This window comes from Anguilla rostrata, chromosome 1 (genome assembly GCF_018555375.3).
Source record: "Anguilla rostrata isolate EN2019 chromosome 1, ASM1855537v3, whole genome shotgun sequence".
Lineage (NCBI taxonomy): Eukaryota > Metazoa > Chordata > Actinopteri > Anguilliformes > Anguillidae > Anguilla > Anguilla rostrata.
This window is the reverse complement of record NC_057933.1, coordinates 79,849,245-79,867,770: the sequence shown is the minus strand read 5'-3', so window position 1 is coordinate 79,867,770 and position 18,526 is coordinate 79,849,245. Positions and strand designations below refer to the sequence as shown.

At 47.9% G+C, this 18,526-nt stretch overlaps 1 protein-coding gene across 2 annotated transcripts in view; it reads left to right on the top strand.

The window, feature by feature from the left end:
• The window catches only part of ldah (lipid droplet associated hydrolase), a 92,780-nt gene that overhangs the window by 18,732 nt on the left and 55,522 nt on the right, over window positions 1–18,526 (top strand). For both annotated transcript variants that reach the window (XM_064303440.1, XM_064303431.1), the window contains one exon: window positions 15,723–15,860. In XM_064303440.1, the coding sequence (XP_064159510.1) occupies window positions 15,723–15,860 (138 nt within the window). The remainder of the gene's footprint in view (window positions 1–15,722; window positions 15,861–18,526) is intronic.

The window sequence follows — 18,526 nt, the reverse complement described above, 5'->3', positions numbered from 1 at the left end:
TTGTGGTATATTCCCCATCTGGAGAGGGGAATGCAGAACACGCCCACACTGTGGGCATGAGTCTGTTATACCGCAGCTCCTGGAAAATTGATTTCAGATGGTGAGAGTTTCTAGATGCTTCTGAAAAATGCAAAAAAAAAAAAGGGGTTAGGTGATATGAGTAGGCAGGTGGACCTCAAGGAAAATTTTTGTCACTTTGTGTTAGCATAAATTTTCTTTTGTGTTTCTTTTGTGATTCTTTTCTTTTTAATCCTTATGTAAAATCAATATAATGGTGGATTAGCAATCATATGAAGAAATCTTGTGAAGATTTCCTTGGGTGGACCTGCCAAGTTTATAAAGGCTGTACAGTACCCAGATCACACTTGGAAATCTACTTTCCAAGGGCCTTATTTTTAATACTTTTTTAAAATTTTACCAGGCGGATCAGCTGTTATCTTTTTCACTGGTGTTCTGGAAAATTCAAGGGGTTCTGTAGCCAGTCACCATGTAGGGGTTAGGGATGGATGATATATTGCAACAATAATTATTGAATGCAGTAATAGTAATGGCCACCGTGTGGTGTATTGCCTTTCTTTTCATCTCTTCCTCTCTAATTATACATGATGCGGTAGTAAACAACCACGCTTCAGAGGCCATGCGAAATGCTTCCGGAAAAAAACGTCACCCCTACTTAAATATTGGGTGACCATAAGACAGCCATTTGGCAGCAAGGCCTTTATTTAAACAGATCATTTCACACAGTGCGTTCAAAGTGCTTTCCAAATGCACAAAAGGAGCAAATACAGTTAAAAATGGGAAGCTACAATGAAGACTTGGCAAAAAGGATAGAAGATGGATAAAAATTACAGTAAAATGTGCAGTGCTACAAAAGACAATACATATAAAATATAACAATCAAAGAAAACAGAATAAAATAATTTAAAGCAAGTCTAATAGTGTGTCTTTAAAATTGAATTTAAAGATAATTACTGTTGACAAATGTCTAATGAAGCTCAATTTCCTTTGGAAAAAAAAAAGAAAAACATGCTCTTTCCTACAGTTAAACAAAATGATGAAGTATCCTTTATCGAGAAATTATTTAATATCTACGCTGTTTAGAGGAAAACTCAGTTCGCTTTGGCCAGTTAATGGCAGTAACGTTGCAGAAGGGCATTGTGGGTAATTGAGTTCGGCGTACACGTGAAGGCCAGATACATGAGGTACTGCACCGCATGGTGCCAAGGTTCAAGCGTCTGACACGTCCGTCGATTCGTAGATTCGACGTGCCTGTAAGCGATCTCGAAACTTACTTCTCGTTTGACGGACAGGCTTGTCACACTCGGCGCTCTGTTTTGTAAGTAAATCCGACTGAAATCCCACCGATGCACATTTCCTTCGCCGTTTCAGTGGGGGGATCGGAGGATATAAATTAAAGCGTGATGCGTGTGACATGTGCGGACGAAACGCGATATCGCTGCCTTCTGACATGCTGAGCTTGGCAAACCGCGCTGAAACGCGCTAGCGTTGAAACATGCTAGCGGGCTCCTTTTGCTTCTTTTGTCCTGTGCGGTAGCCCTCCGTGTGGTCTCAAACGGGGGTCTCAGGGTGTTCAGCAGGGGGTTTTGCGGTGTGTGTGTGCTTTAGGGTTCTCACACTGCCCGTGGGCCTTCGCGGCGATAGCATCGCGGCTGCGTTCCCGTATTAATTTCTCCTTGTTTCTTGTGCTTGGCGTCGGCGGTGCCGCGGCTCAAATGGGCCTTCCTTCACTTTCGGCCGTTTCGCTTTCTTCGGGCCTTCCGTATGTCTGCGAGCGCTTCGGGTTTCACGTGGACGGAATGACGGAAGCTTAGACATGTCATGGCCCTTAAACCGACGCTGACTGTATTTAAGGTATTTATATTCTTCTATTGAACGGTTTATTTGCTCACCAGATGGGCTTATGATGGGTTAACTGCGTCTCTGAACTGTAGACTGTCATTGGCTTTTCCCCTCATACTTTATTGAAGAAGTTGTCAGTTGAGTTGTCGGTTGCCGAAGGGCCCAGCGGTTGAGTTTGACTTGGGAATTGAACCTGCAACTCCCCCGGTTACCAGCCTGTTTTTATTTTATTTTTTTAAATAATCTTAACTGAGGCTGTGCCTCCAGGTCTTCCCAGGTCTCCCCCACGGTTGGCTCGATGGCGGTTTTAGTTCGGCTGTTTTGGTGGCTGTGGGAGTCGTCGGCGCGCGGGAAAGAAAGACGGCTGGAAGCTACGGTCGCGCGGCTTCCTCGGTCCGTCCCCGCCGTGGAGACGGCACGCTCGCGGCGGGTCCTTTGCGGTTCCCCTGGTGTTTAAAGACGGGCGGGAGGAAATGTCTTCCAGAGAGCCCCAATCGGACTCCAGCTTTTTTTGGGGGGGGGGGGGGCAGTAGGGCGGGATGGGTGTCAAGTGAGTTTTTTCTCTCCCTTTTTATTGTGATTCTCGTGGCCATTTCATCCAGTTTAGCAGCACAAACACACTGACTCTTCATTAACACTGTTGTAGGAATCCTGGGGAAAACAAGATCGAAGCAGCATGTTTGCTGTTTCTTTCCTCCTCTTGTTCTGCTTCTTCTTCTTTACAATGTGAACAGGGGGCCGAGGGAGCCTCAGCACCCCATAAATCCGAAGCAGCTCCGCTCGTACAAATCATAAAAAATCATAACGTCTTTCAGCACGAGTCCAGCGCATTGTTTTCCACGAAAGCGAGGGAGAAGGAGAGGGGGGAAGAGAGGGGAGGAGAGGGGAAGAGAGGGGGATGTTGCCGTTTTTGCGCTGGAAGCCGTGCTGTTGCCAGGGAAGCGGCTGTGGACCGACGCGGTGCATCTGTCTATCGGTTCCCCCCCCCCCCCGCCCCGTTTCTGTTTCCCACCTGCAGGAGGAGTGGTTTTACCGTAACACAGGGCCCTCTCTCCTGGTATTTGATGTACTGGCTGGTGGATCTTCTTTTTTTTTTTAAGGCTCTGAAACTCAACCCCTACTTTCCCAGAATAAAACGGTGACATGTTCTGTCAGCGCTGAACTACCATCTGTCCCCCCCCCTTTCTCTTTTTCTGATATCTGTCCGAGAGTCAAAGCCGCATACTTTATACCATATAAATTTTTTTTTTTTATAAAGTGTTATTTTTTTTAGTGCATACCTATTGCGTGACTGCTATAACTGTCTGTCATGTGTTGTCTGTGTGAGCTGCTGTAGGTTGTGGAAATTGATATGTCATTGCTGTTATTTGCCCCACTGTTTCTGTTTTATTGGTGCAGAAGTGGCAGTTTAATATGCGTTTTGGGATGAGAGCGAGTCAGAGCTTTTTTTTTTTTTCTGAGGTGACGGAACTGCTCGGAAGAGGAGACGGCTGTTCTCTCCGGTCGGAAAAAACTCCCGTGCCGGAGTTTTCGGAGCTGTGGTCGGACGGAGCGGGGAGCCTGCGATCCGTCTTCTTAAAAGCCGTGATGCGCGCTGACAACGCTTCGGGTTTTTTTCCGACGTTCGGACCTTTGTTGGAGAAATATGGGACATGTGTGTGCGTGCGTGCACTGCATGCATGCGTGCGTGGCTCGGGTGTGCTTGCATCCGAGTTCAGGCCTCCGCGCCCCCGTGTTCTCTGTGTGCGTGTGTGTGTGTGTGTGCGTGTGCACGTGTCTGCATATGTGTGTGTGTGTGTATGTATGTGTGTGTGCGTGCGTGTGTGTGTGTGTGTGTGTGTGCACGTGTCTGCATATGTGTTTGTGTGTGTATGTATGTGGTGTGTGTGTGTGTGCACGTGTCTGCATATGTGTTTGTGTGTGTGTGTATGTGTGTGTGTGTGTGTGTGTGTGTGTGTGTGGTGCGGTGTGGTAGTAGTATTGTGGCGTGTGTGTGTGTGTGTGCAGGTCTGCATATGTTTGTGTTTGTGGTGTGTGTGTGTGTGTGTGTGTGTGTGTGTGTTGTGGTGTGTTGAGTCGTTGTGTGTGGCATATGTGTTTGTGTGGTGTATGTATGTGTGTGGTGTGCACGTGTCTGCATATGTGTTTGTGTGTTGTGTATGTATGTGTATGTGTGTGTGTGGTGTGTGTGGTGTGTGTGCGTGTGTGTATGTATGTTGTGTGCATGTGTGTGTTGTGTGCCGTGTCTGATTGTGTTGTGTGTGTGTGTGTGTGTGTGCGTGTTGTATGTGTTTGTGTGTGTTGTATGTGTGTGTGTGTGTGTGTGTGTGCATATGTTGTGTGCGTGTGTGTGTGTGCACGTGTCTGCATATGTGTTTGTGTGTGTATGTATGTGTGTGTGTGTGTGTGTGTGCAATGCAACTTCATAAAAGAGGGAAATAGAAAAATTAAAGTGTGTGAGTGATTGAGGAAGCAAGAAAACACAGAAGTGAATGAAAGACAGCAGAATGAGAGAAAGAGAAAATGGAAAAGTGAGAGAGACGGGAGAGTGTATGCAAAGTGAGCAACAAAACTGAGGGAGAAAAGAGGAGAGGGAGAGAGAAAAAACTGAATGACAGAGAGAAGAAGGAGAGAGGGTAAAAAGAGTGAAAGAATACAAAGAGAGAGTCCAAACCTGTCGTCTGTGATATGTGGGGTCCTGACACACGGGGTGGGGGGCCCGGGGGGGGGGAGGTCAGGTTAGCTCCACCCCACACTGCTGACCCCACAGTGCTTCTGATTGGCTATGTCTACTGTGACCTCACAGTGCACCTCTGGCTGTGTGCATTTCAAGGCTGTGTGCCTTCTAACCCCCCCCCCCCCCGCTGACCCCATAGTGCTTCTGATTCGCTGTGTGTACTGTGACCTCACCGTGCACCTCTGGCTGTGTGCATTCTAACCCCACCCCCCTGACCGCACAGTGCTTCTGATTCGCTGTGTGTACTGTGACCTCACCGTGCACCTCTGGCTGTGTGCATTCTAACCCCACCCCGCCGACCCCACACTGCTTCTGATTCGCTGCGTGTACTGTGACCTCACCGTGCACCTCTGGCTGTGTGCATTCTAACCCCACCCCGCCGACCCCACACTGCTTCTGATTCGCTGCGTGTACTGTGACCTCACAGTGCAGGGCGGGGTCATGCTGCCGGGGTGACCTGCAGGATCTCTGCACAGGTGCAGGTCTGAGCTTCTCTCTCCTTCCTGCCCGGCTTGTTTAGTCAGGTGAGAGGCAGTGTCGCTCGCCAAATGTTACTTTCCCTCCGTTTCTCCTGGTTTGGACCTCCACTGCTGTGTGTGTGTTTGTGTGTGTATCTGTGTGTGTGTGTCTGTGTGTGTGTGGGTATGGTGTAATCACCTCTAGACCTTTACAGATTAATGCGTTTTTATTCACCTCTTCAGTTCTCCATATCTGACAGGATAATCCTGTTCTAAAGTCCTCAAGAAAAGTCTGTTTATTACTGTTTCAGTAGGAAAATAGACTTACTGAGAGATAGAGAAAGGGAGAGTGAAGGAGTGAGTAAGTGAATGAGTCAGTGAGAGGGAGAGAGAGAGAGGGAGAGGGGGCAGCAGCAGCTGTATTCAGTGTCATTATTTGTTTGCCTTTGGGGGGATGATTTTGATTTTATCTCCTGTCGGTATTGGCCATCAGCATGTGGTCACACTGATATCAGTGCCAACGTGATTGATAACCTTTTTTTTTCTTTTTTTTGGCTTTGCCTCCGGAGCGGCCCTGGATCAGCCGTGACCGCCGAAACGCTTCGGCTCTCTCTGAGCGAGCTGACTGTGGGGTACGGCTCCTAAGATGCCCAGAGCACTTTGTCGGTCCCAATCGGCCGTGTCGTGGAGGTGGGTTTTTGGGAAAGGGGGGGGGGGGAGGCGCTTTGCAGGAGTGAGCGATCTTGCGGTCGGGCCCTCTCTCGAACCCGTTTCCTGCGTCTGCATGCACGCTGTCGGGCGGGGCGCGTCTCGTACCTCACGGTTCCTTTTTAACGCTAATCGTATTTCGCGCGCCGCTGAGCCGACCTAGCCCCCCCCCCCGGGAGGACCGCGCGTTCCCCGGCGATGACGTGCGAGTGCCCTGGAGGAGCGGGGCTGCGGGGGGGGGGGGAGCTGTTATGGGTGCTTAATGCGAGGGAATCGGCCTGAATATGCAGTACTGACATCTTCCACTTCATAACATATTCATATATATATATATTTATATATATATGTATATACATATATATATACACAATACTACAGGGGCTTCCAAAATGATTAGCACTCTTGGTCGAGCAAAAGAAAAAGTGTATATATATATGTGTGTGTGTGTGTGTGTTATAACTACTATATAAGCACTATATATTTATACTATAACAGAGCACGTTTATACTGCTAGTTCCTCTGCTTTTATAACTCACATTTCACCCCGGGTTCGGGTGTTAGGTTTGTTACCCATGGACGACAGCGTGCTCCTGTACACAGTGGAAGGGGATGATACCGCCCCCCCCGGAGACAGGACTAGAACCTGATTGGTCGGTATTGGTCAGGGCCATGGACCATTTAGCTCCCTCTCCAGAGTTGTGCCACATGGTTCTGAATCGCTGTATTAATAAGGTGGATCAGCAGGACTGTGTGTATTATTTTAATAAGGACAATAAGCAGGACTGTGTGTATTATATTAATAAGGACAATAAGCAGGACTGTGTGTATTATATTAATAAGGACAATAAGCAGGACTGTGTGTATTATATTAATAAGGTGGATCAGCAGGACTGTGTGTATTATATTAATAAGGTGGATCAGCAGGACTGTGTGTATTATATTAATAAGGACAATAAGAAGGACTGTATGTTTTATTAATAAGGTGGATCAGCAGGACTGTGTGTATTATATTAATAAGGACAATAAGAAGGACTGTGTGTTTTATTAATAAGGTGGATCGGCAGGACTGTGTGTTTTATTAATAAGGACAATAAGCAGGACTGTGTGTATTATATTAATAAGGTGGATCGGCAGGACTGTGTGTATTATATTAATAAGGTGGATCAGCAGGACTGTGTGTATTATATTAATAAGGACAATAAGCAGGACTGTGTGTATTATATTAATAAGGACAATAAGCAGGACTGTGTGTATTATATTAATAAGGTGGATCAGCAGGACTGTGTGTATTATTAATAAGGACAATAAGCAGGACTGTGTGTATTATATTAATAAGGTGGATCAGCAGGACTGTGTGTTTTATTAATAAGGACAATAAGCAGGACTGTGTGTATTATATTAATAAGGACAATAAGCAGGACTGTGTGTATTATATTAATAAGGTGGATCAGCAGGACTGTGTGTATTATATTAATAAGGTGGATCAGCAGGACTGTGTGTATTATATTAATAAGGTGGATCAGCAGGACTGTGTGTATTATATTAATAAGGTGGATCAGCAGGACTGTGTGTATTATATTAATAAGGACAATAAGCAGGACTGTGTGTATTATATTAATAAGGTGGATCAGCAGGACTGTGTGTTTTATTAATAAGGACAATAAGCAGGACTGTGTGTGTTATATTAATAAGGTGGATCAGCAGGACTGTGTATTTTATTAATTAGCTGGGCTGTGTGTGTTATATTAATAAGCAGGCCTGTGTGTGTTATATTAATAAGGTGGATCAGCAGGGCTGTGTATTTTATTAATTAGCTGGACTGTGTGTGTTATATTAATAAGCAGGCCTGTGTGCGTTATATTAATAAGGTGGATCAGCAGGACTGTATGTTTTATTAATTAGCTGGACTGTGTGTGTTATATTAATAAGCAGGCCTGTGTGTGTTATATTAATAAGGTGGATCAGCAGGGCTGTGTATTATATTAATTAGCTGGACTGTGTGTGTTATATTAATTATGCAGGCATGTGTGTGATATATATTAATAAGCAGGCCTGTGTGTGTTATATTAATAAGCAGGCCTGTGTGTGTTATATTAATAAGCTGGCCTGTGTGTGTTATATTAATAAGCTGGACTGTGTGTGTTATATTAATAAGCAGGCCTGTGTGTGTTATATTAATAAGCTGGCCTGTGTGTGTTATATTAATAAGGTGGATCAGCAGGACTGTGTGTGTTATATTAATACGCAGGCCTGTGTGTGTTATATTAATAAGCTGGACTGTGAGGGCGGCCAGAGACACAGCCAGCATTTCCACTTTCATGTTGGATAAACACCAGGGAGGAGATATTAGGGAGGTCCGTGACCTTTGGGCTGCATGCCTGAGAACGTGGTCTGTGGGTTGTGCACACAAAAGTCCACACACACACACACACACACACACACACACTTATGTATGCACACACACTTCTGCACACACAGACACTTGCAGAGACCACACACACACACGCATGCACACAAACAATCAAGTGAACCCGCCCAAGCTGCGTACACACACAAACACTCACATACACACACACTTATGTATGCACACATACTTCTGCACACACAGACACTTGCAGAGACCACACACACACGCACACAAACAATCAAGTGCACCCGCCCAAGCTGCGCGCGCGCACACACACACACACACACACACACACATACACACTTATGTATGCACACATACTTCTGCACACACAGACACTTGCAGAGACCACACACACACACACACACACACACACACACACAGGAGTTGTGTAACACTTCCAGCTGTGTTTGGCCCTTGATTAATGACTCAGGATATTCAGTTTAAAATATTAAATTCTGAGATCTGGGACTCAGGGCTAGTGTTATGAAATTATCACCACACTGAGAAGGCAGTCAATACCACAGATCTGTGTATTACCGTAAAAACAAATTTATTTCTGTTCGTCCAAACACCCAGTAATATGTACAGTGGTCCCGGTTCTGGATCCACTTGTCATAATAGATCCTTCAAAGCTTTTATATAAAAAGGTCAGGTGGCTACATAACGTAATTGTGGTTGCCTGAAGTTCGGTTTTGGACCAGAATGTCCGGTTTTCAAATTTATTCGATTGAAGTTTGACCGCCGGTTTGTGAGGAGTTCCACCTCCCATTTGCACCGTTTCGCATTTTTTTTCCCTTGCCGCACTCGCCATTTCAACATCATTCGTCCTTATTTTTGGGGGCTTTTGGGTGGAACCGAGGTTCAGGACGGGGTCCAACTTTATCCCGAAGTGCCCACCGTGATGTGGCCGTGACTAACTGGGCTGAAGTGCCTGAAACCCGGCTTCCTGGTCCTGATTTCCGTTAATTACCGCGGCGAGAGAAAGGCTAGCTAACGACAAGTGCGATTCCGCTGTAACTTCGGTCCCGGGTTTGACTGCGGCTCCTGCTTTGCTTGGCCTCGGCCCGTGTCTGTGTAAATTGAACGTGGCTTTAAATTGCCTGGATTTCCAGCGTTGGATGAAATCCGGGGATTTCCCCCCCCCACTTTTATTTTCCGCAGCGGGGGCGTGTGCTGTTTTTTTTAAACGATGCCGCTCGAGCCGTCAAGCGTCAGAACGCATTAGTGGGAATAAGTGGAAACCGAATGTTTCAATAGCTGGCATCGCACAGGAGCCCACTTCTCCCCTCGCTATTAGTTTAAGAGCGTTTTTCAGATGGCTTTGACTAATCTCCCGGCAGCCTGTAAATCTGGAATATTGCGGCGTGCTGATTGGCTGCGTGTTGTTTTAGCCAGCTCGTCTGTTAATGAGAGGGGGAGGGCTTCACGTGTCTCTCCAGGGCATTGGTGCAGAGCCCCAGCGCACCTGTAGCTCTCTCTCTCTCTCTCTCTCTCCCTCTCTCTCTTTCTTTCTGTGCCTCTCTCTATCCCTCCCTATTGCTGTCCCTCTCTCGCGCTCTCTCTCTCGCTCTCTCTTTCTCTCTCTGTGCCTCTCTTTCGCTCTCTCTCCCTCTCTCTCTCTCGCTCTCTCTCCCTCTCTCTCTGTGCCTCTCTCTCGCTCTCTCTCTCTCTCTCTTTTTCCATCTCATGTCTCTGTCTGTGAAAGGACAGGGAAAATGACGGGATTGGAATTTGCCGCGGAAGGCCCGGTTAGTCAGCGCTTCCAGAGCGCGTGGTGCTGACGGAAGGTTCCAGAACAGAGCCGGCCGCGTGGAGTCCTTACCACTTTCTGATCTGCAGCATGTGCTGGTTTCCCTACCGCTTTCTCTCTCTCTCTCTCTCTCTCTCTCTCTCTCTCTCTTTCTTTCTCTCTGTCTTAAACACGCTTGCTGCTTTTTTTCACTGACACACACACACACACACACACACACACACGTCTGATCGCTTCCTCTCAATAGTTCTCACGGGCACACAAACGCACACATTCCTTCTCATATATAGACACAGGCATAAAAATACAGTCATACAGACATAGTTCTTCCACCTACTGAAATATGCTCATATTACCAATGCACACACACACACACACACACATACTACCATACATATACTCACACACACATGCACTTCCATGCATATATGCGCACGCATATGCATACATTACAAACACATGCACGCATACACACGTGCAGACACAGTGTACATACTGTGTACATACAGGGTTCTGATTGTTGAACGCACAGGCAACCATGTATGACTGCCACATTCATATATGAGCTTGCATGCACAATTATCTTTCTTTCTCACACACACACACACACACACACACACACATATTCTCTCATACAAATTCATACATTCCCATTCTCTCTCACACACAGACACCTTCTCTGTCACAAAAATGCACACACCTACACGTACATACTCTTTCTCTGTTTTCTCTCACGCACAATGGCACATACATGCAGATGCACATGCACACACACACACAGACACGCACGCACGCACGCACGAACACACACGCACACACAGACACACACACACAGACACTCATATACACACACACACACACACACACACAGACACACACACAGACACACACACACCCACACACACACACACACACACACAGACACACGCACACACACGCTCTCAGGACCCTGTGCTGTTGTTGTTGTCGCAGCACGCCGTGCTGGCTGACCACACACACACACACGCCGTGCATTGTTCTCCAGCAGCTGTGTGTAAAGAGACTGGCCTCAGGCTTATCTCTCTGGGCCCTTTGCTAAATAAACCGCCCCCCTGCGTAGTCCGTCCCGTTCCCCTGCGGGATAAAAGTCCCCCTTTGTCCCCAGAGAACGTTAGTCTCAGGCGGCCCCGAGAGAGCGCTCAGTATAACCCTGCGCCCCGAGAGAGCGCTCAGTATAACCCAGCGCCCGAGAGAGAGCTCAGTATAACCCAGCGCCCGAGAGAGAGCTCAGTATAACCCCGAGCGCCCGAGAGAGAGCTCAGTATAACCCAGCGCCCGAGAGAGAGCTCAGTATAACCCAGCGCCCCGAGAGAGAGCTCAGTATAACCCAGCGCCCGAGAGAGAGCTCAGTATAACCCAGCGCCCGAGAGAGAGCTCAGTATAACCCAGCGCCGAGAGAGCTCAGATAACCCAGCGCCCGAGAGAGAGCTCAGCATAACCCAGCGCCCGAGAGAGAGCTCAGTATAACCCAGCGACCCCGAGAGAGGCTCAGTATAACCCAGAGACTCGTAACCACCCGAGAGAGCTCAGTATAACCCAGACGCTCCCAGAGAGCTCAGTATAACCCAGGCCCGAGAGAGGCTCAGTATAACCCAGCGCCCGAGAGAGAGCTCAGTATAACCCAGCCCCCGAGAGAGCTCAGTATAACCCAGCGCCCCGAGAGAGAGCTCAGTATAACCCAGCGCCCCGAGAGAGAGCTCAGTATAACCCAGCGCCCGAGAGAGAGCTCAGTATAACCCAGCGCCCCGAGAGAGAGCTCAGTATAACCCAGCGCCCCGAGAGAGCGCTCAGTATAACCCAGCGCCCCGAGAGAGAGCTCAGTATAACCCAGCGCCCCGAGAGAGAGCTCAGTATAACCCAGCACCTGAAGACGAGCCCTTTAAAGAGCCAGCTCTGGCTCCGCCCACTCTGAATGGCGGTGGGCCTGGCATTGTTTTTGGGTACAGCGACTGACGTGGGGGTGTTTCTTTTGTGACGCTACGCGCGTTCTCTCTGTTACCACCCCCACACCCCCCCACCCCCACCCCACCCTAATGGCATCCAAAGAACTTTTCCAGGTATTATATTGCTGGTTCAAAGTGAATTGAATATTATTGCTCCTGGTTGCCTGGTTACTGTGTGTTCCCTTATTATGGAAAGGTTTTTGGGTTTTAGCAAAAACAGTGTTAACCTTTCAGTCAGAGACTTGTAACTTTGTACGAACTGTACCTTGATGTTTGTACCCTATTTCCTGATATTTCTAAATGAATACAAATAAATGCTTGACTTGATTTGGCTATGAAAGGGCACAGACTTAGCTAATTTCATTAAAGAGGACTTTTTTTAGGTCCAGCTGTGTACATCTGTTTTCTTTCAGATATCCACTTTTTTAAATTCAGCTTTTTTTTTTTTTGGTTTTTTTTTGGTGAGACAAAACAATTATGCTTTGGCCAGGAATCTCCCTTCTTCCAGGAATTAATTTGTTTCCCCCTCCATTATAATAAAAGAGGAATTGGTACGTGAAATTATCATAATGATGAGGGATGCTCGTTTTGAGCAGTGCCATTGGCTAGAGCTTGCAAACCTATGGCAACTACCAGCCAGTGAAACTGCAGTAGGTTGAACCATCAGTGACATCATCTACAAATTATCAGTGATATCATCTACAAATATGTAGATGTCATCACAGGAAAATACCATATGTTAGAAAACACCAATTAATATTACAACAGAGGTTATAATCGAGACCTATCCAGCATGCTCACCCTACATATAGCCTATATGTTTAACAAGTAGGTTGTACCCTTCTAGTAAACGTGGTCTGCATTCAGTCAACACTTGCCTTTAACTTTCAGTTACACTAACTGCAAGCTTTACGCTTTTTTACAAACTCTCTTTGACGAGTTAGTTAGGGTTAATGCTCGCTGAACTCAGTTTTGTAAAACTTTTTTTGTTTGTTTGGTGAAGATGAAAGTAGTTTTTTAATTGTTCGGGTTAAGGGCCAAATGCGGATGGGATCCTGGCCTCTGGTACTTGTAGCTGTGCGCTCCCAGGTGGCAGTGGATATATTTTTATTAGCTGAAAAATCAGCTCAGCTCTTGAACGTGGGCTCAGATGTACCGCGGCCGGTTGGAACGTGACGCAGGTCTGGCGAAGCGAACTGCCCTCAGCGTCGCCGAGCAACGCAGGATTTTGAGCACCTCCGGTCCGGGGGGCGGTGGCGCCCCTCTCAGGTGCGTAGAGCGTGGTGCTGCCGTCACCGAGCTCTCCCGCGGGATTGGGCCGGTCGGCGTTCCCGACATTAGACCCGGAAACGAGAGGGAAGAGCCCTGCGCTCCTTTCAGGAAGTTCCCCCTGCCACCGCCCCCGCCCCCGCCCCCCTGCACCCACCTCCCTGTAAAACAGGCTTTTTTATGAAGTGAAGTTACTCTGACCCCCCGAAAACGAGCGAGGGAACGCGTTTCGGAACAATAACCCCGTAAGAACTCCCCCTCTCTGACACTCATTAAACCACTTTTCCACAGGACACCGCCCTTTTCTGCATCGCCTCTGTTGGACGTGTCTGTTCCCTAAAATCTGTGTCCCTGCGAGCTCCTCGCTCACGCTATGGACATTTTGGGATTCTGTTTGTAGCCTCAGCCAAAGAAAATGGGCAGAAGACGTTAAGGTGATTAAAACGGGGCACCTGCTGGGCACTCTATAATGCTTGTCCTGGTGGAGTGGAGCTCCACACACATAATTGGTTCCTCTTGAGCGTTCAACATTTTAATCGAGCCGTGCGCTGTTCCAAAATCGATGCAGGTAATTCATTGACTCACAGTTTGTGAATGGGGGGGGGTGGGGGGCTCTGAGAGGCAGCCGTGAAGCAGAGCCTTAAGACCCTCGGCACGTCTTCTCCACTTGTCTTTGCGTTAAAAGAAAAAAAAAAAAGAAGAAAAAGTGATAAATGCGTCCAGATTCCAAAAAAAAAGAAACCTTATTGGAGAGAATCGTCACAAGCTTTTGCAGCGTTCGAAAAAGTCTTTAACAGATGTTTCCATTTTCATCAACCGTACAGAAATATACTGAATGGGAAGGGGGTGGGGTGGGGTGGTGGGGACCGACGGGGGGGAGCCCTAAAAAAAAGCATGTTCGGAGTGAAGAGAGGTCTCATAATTTGCCACGTTTTCCTAATATTCACGGTGCTCCTCTTGACGAGTCAGAGGGGACGGCAGCTGCACCCTGCGCCCCAGCCCCAGCCCCGGCCCCAGCCCCAGCCGCACACACACACGTTAACGCCATCTTTTCCGGTACGTTCTGTGAGACAAGTGCTTCAGCCCAACACTGTAAACCTTGGAAGTGACACACAAGTCTTTAGTCTTTTTGCTTTTTAAAAAAATATGTATTTTTTTTACATGCTTGACAGCTTGTTGGAGCTGCACCCCACCCCCACCCCCACCCCCCCAACCCCTCCTTCACCGGGTGGATTTATTAATTTTTGAAGCCGTACACTCTCTGTGCGCTGCTGCTCCTACCCGTCCCGCCAGAGCACGAGGTCCAGTTCCGCGCCGTTCTCTTCCCGCGACACCCCGCCCCCCCGGCCCTTTGGAATTTTCTTGGCAGCGGCTCAAAATAAACGCGGCGGCTGTCCACCCCAGGAGGACGGCGGAAGATGACACAGCATCGGAGCAGACCAGGAAACGGAGAGGCGGAATGTCAGGCAGCTGGTGTGGGGGGGCGGTGGTTGGGTGGTGGTTGGGTGGGGGGGGGGGGGGTGGTTGGGGAATTCTGGGGGAGACGTGCCTCCCTCCCTTCCGTGACCCCAGGTCCATGACGTCATGACGTTCTGACCCGGCTTCTGCCCGTCGTGACCCGTCTTCAACCCAACGCCCCCACGCCTTTCCTACCCAGCACATCTGTGTGTGTGTGTGCATGTGTGCGTGTATGTGTGTGTGTGTGTGTGTGTGTGTGTCTGTGTGTGTGTGTGTGTGTGTGTGGGTGTGGGTGTGAGTGTGTGTGTGTGTGTGTATGTATGCGTGTGTGTGTGTTCACTGCTTATCTCTCTAATCATAAGAGAACACGGCTTTGTGAATCCCTGAAGGTGGTGAAACTCACATGAATCGCTAGTCGTGTTGGAATGGCGAGGCTTCACAGAATGGGTGGAGCTATCTTCGTCATTATGAGCATATTCAGGCTGAACCAATCAAACTGATCTCCTGTGAAGCGTTTGCAGTTAGAATTCAGTTGGAGTAATCAAAATGGGATGGGAATTCCAGGTGTTGTTTTGGGTAGGTGTAAAAAATATCAATTACTAAAAGTAATTATTTAAATATCAAATAATTAAGAGCCAATGTGGACCAGAAACAGACATGGGCCTCCTTGCGTGTCCCTTGTGCACGGGGATGACGAGGTGTTGAGACTGAGAAAGGCAGCTTATTACTTTTCTTGGCTCTTGTCTTTTTTGGGGGGGAATTTGACCAGGATGTCTGGGGTTAGAGCTGTTTTTCGAGAACCGCAATGAGATCTGTAATGACCGCAGCCGGGACCTGGATTTGACGTCTCGTCTGAAGCGAGGTTTGATTGATTGGCTGACCGACACCCTGCACCCCCCCCCCCCACCTACCTCAACCCTCACCCATTGACTGAGCTCAACGTTCCTCCTCTGCTTCTTCTTCTTACCAGGGTCCTCCTCCCATCCCTTCCCCGGCCTTTCCTGTCGCTCTCCCGAGCCAAAACCAAAATGTCTCTTTTTTTTTCTTGACGTTCCTCTCTCCCGCGGCCTCCTGGGCCCTGTGTTCACAGGAAACCCGGGCGTGGTGGGGTTCTACCGCACCTTCCTGCAGACGGTCCACCAGGCCTTCGGGCGGCGCCACCCCGTTTGGGCCGTGAGTCATGCGGGACACTGCGCCCCTCCGGGCTCCATGCGCATGACGACCGCAGGTGAGCGAGCGTCGCCGTGGCGATACGCAGAAGTCTTTGGGGAAGGGGGGGAGGTGGGGGCGGGTGGTCTCAGCCAAGGCCGAAGAGGTTCTTCTCAACGCAGATTTTATGTCGTCTTCAAATGTGTGTTATTATAGTTACTGACATTACTTTGAATAGATATTCGGTGGAGGTGTTGTGGATACATCCCATAAATTAGGATAATTTCAACTATTATCAGCCACTTTACAATCACTTTAGCCTGTATTCCTTCAGTAAAAAAACATCCAGCTGTATAAATCAATTCGCTGTTTAAATTCAACTCAAGTGTAAGATACCCTTGGTCAGCACTTCTGCTAAATGCCCTACTATATATTTAAAAGAGTTTATGTGGCATTTAATTAGATCTTTGACCCTCCTCGACCTTTTAATGTGTATATTTCTTTTTTTTGCTGACGGTTGTCGGGTGGTGATGGGGAACGTTCTGTTCTCCTGTGCGTGGAGCTGGCGAAAGCCATTGTTCATTCCGCCCCTCTCCGAATCCGTGTGGAACTTCCGTTCGGGACGGTGATTTTTTTTGGGCGGTACGTCTGCGGTCACAGGTCCACGGTGTCCGGCCCGCTGTCTGACCTGGACTCCACCCTAGTCTTCATCACCTTCATCTGGTCACGAGCCTAATAATGCCATAAACCCGAAGGCTTCAGAGGCTGTTATTGTAGCATGTGTTCTGCACGCAGTGCAGTGTGAGGTGCTGCCGCAGAACCACCTGAATCTCAACGGCTGCTCAGTGTAGGGGGGGGGGGGGGTGCGTGGGGGGGGCTCACGGGGGGGGGGGGGGGCTCTCCACCTGTCCCTGCCCGGGGCGCTCAGCCTTGTAAAAGTACTGTACGTTCATCCGTAAAGCGCTGCGGACGTTTTTATAGTGCGCGCGACGTGGGAAAGACACCGCTGAACCCTCACCTGAAACTGACACATGATTGCATGCAGATGTGCAGGATCCACCAGACGGCTCTTCCCTTCCCTTCGTCAGTCTGTCTCTCTGTCAGTCTGTCTGTCTGTCTGCCTGTCTGCCTCTCTCTCTCTCTCTCTCTCGCTCTCTCTCTCTGTCTCACATTCTCTGTCTGTCTGTCTGTCTGTCTGTCTCTGTCAGTCTGTCTCTCTGTCTGTCTGTCTCTCTGTCTGCCTGTCTGTCTCTGTCAGTCTGTCTGACTGTCTGTCTGTCTGTCTGTCTCTCTCTCTCTCTCGCTCTGTCTCTCTGTCTCGCATTCTCTGTCTGTCTGTCTGTCTGTCTCTGTCAGTCTGTCAGTCTGTCTGACTGTCTGTCTGTCTCTCTCTCTCTCTCACTCTCACTCTCTCTCTCTCTTTCTGTCTGTCTCGCATTCTCTGTCTGTCTGTCTCTCTGTCAGTCTTTCTCTATCTGTCTCTCTCTCTCTCTCTGCCCCCCCCCCTCCCCCCGCCAGGTGGATACTGAACGCTGACGTGTCCCTTTACATCAGTGGAAGGTAGAGATGAGAACTGCATTGAGATGCTTTCTGGTGTCGGTGTGGTTCACAGATAGTTTAATAGTTCTCAGTAGTTCTGTGTGCTCCAGCTACCCTCATTCTTTAGAGATGTTTTTGTAGTTCAACAACAGTTCCTTTGCATTTGATTATCCTCACTTTTGAGCATCCTTCTTCAGTATTCAAGGATCTTACAGGATCTGGAGCTTTTTTTCTCTTTTTTTTTGCGTTTATATTTATTTTACAGTTATTTTAATGACACAATGTGGTAGGAATTATGCAACAGTTTTAAACATATGACTATGACCCATGTGATGGGCAAATGTATTTTTGTGGCCCACTACTTAATTAGTTTCTTTTTTTAAAGCAGATATGGTCATGTTCGGAATATATTTTCAACATGAAAAGCTGTCAAAACAACTGCGTGTACACAATGACTAATGCAGTGCATGTGACAGTACTTAAGTAGTTTTGGTTTTGATTATTGATGGAAGTGTGCAATCCACAATAAGTATTTCTGTCATAATATCCTATGACCCCCCCTGCCCCCCCCCCCACTCACATGTCCTCCTGGTATACAAAGAAACTCTATGTGATCCCAAGCCCAAATAATGACCATCGCTCAGTCATCAGTACTATCTTAAGGTCTGAAGCGTCCCTGTTTTTATGATGAACTTGTGACACGTCCTCGCTGATGCGTCGGCTGTCATAAATTATTCATAAACGCGCTGGCAGTTTCCGGAGATGCGTCTCACATTTCGGAGATCTGTGACATCAGGGACCATGGCGGGCGTCATCATGAGTATGCCGACACGAGTGTGTGTGTGCGTGTGCGTGTGCGTGTGTGTGTGTGTGAGTGAATGACGTGTGGCCTGTGATGGACTGGCGATCTGTCCAGGGTGTATTCCTGCCTCTCGCCCAATGCATGCTGGGATAGGGTCCAGCAGCTCAAGAAAAAATGAAGTGGTGTGTGTGTGTGTATATATATATATATATATATATATATATATTTATATATAACCTTCCAGTGGAATAACTGTTCCTGTGGTGAGCAATTTATGCTTGATGTTTTTGATTACAGTAAAAATATCTGTTAAGACAAACAGGGGGAATATTTTGGCTCATGCCAATGTCAATATCCCTTATGGGCTCAGACTTCCGCCTCGGGTTGAAGTTTCATTCATTTCG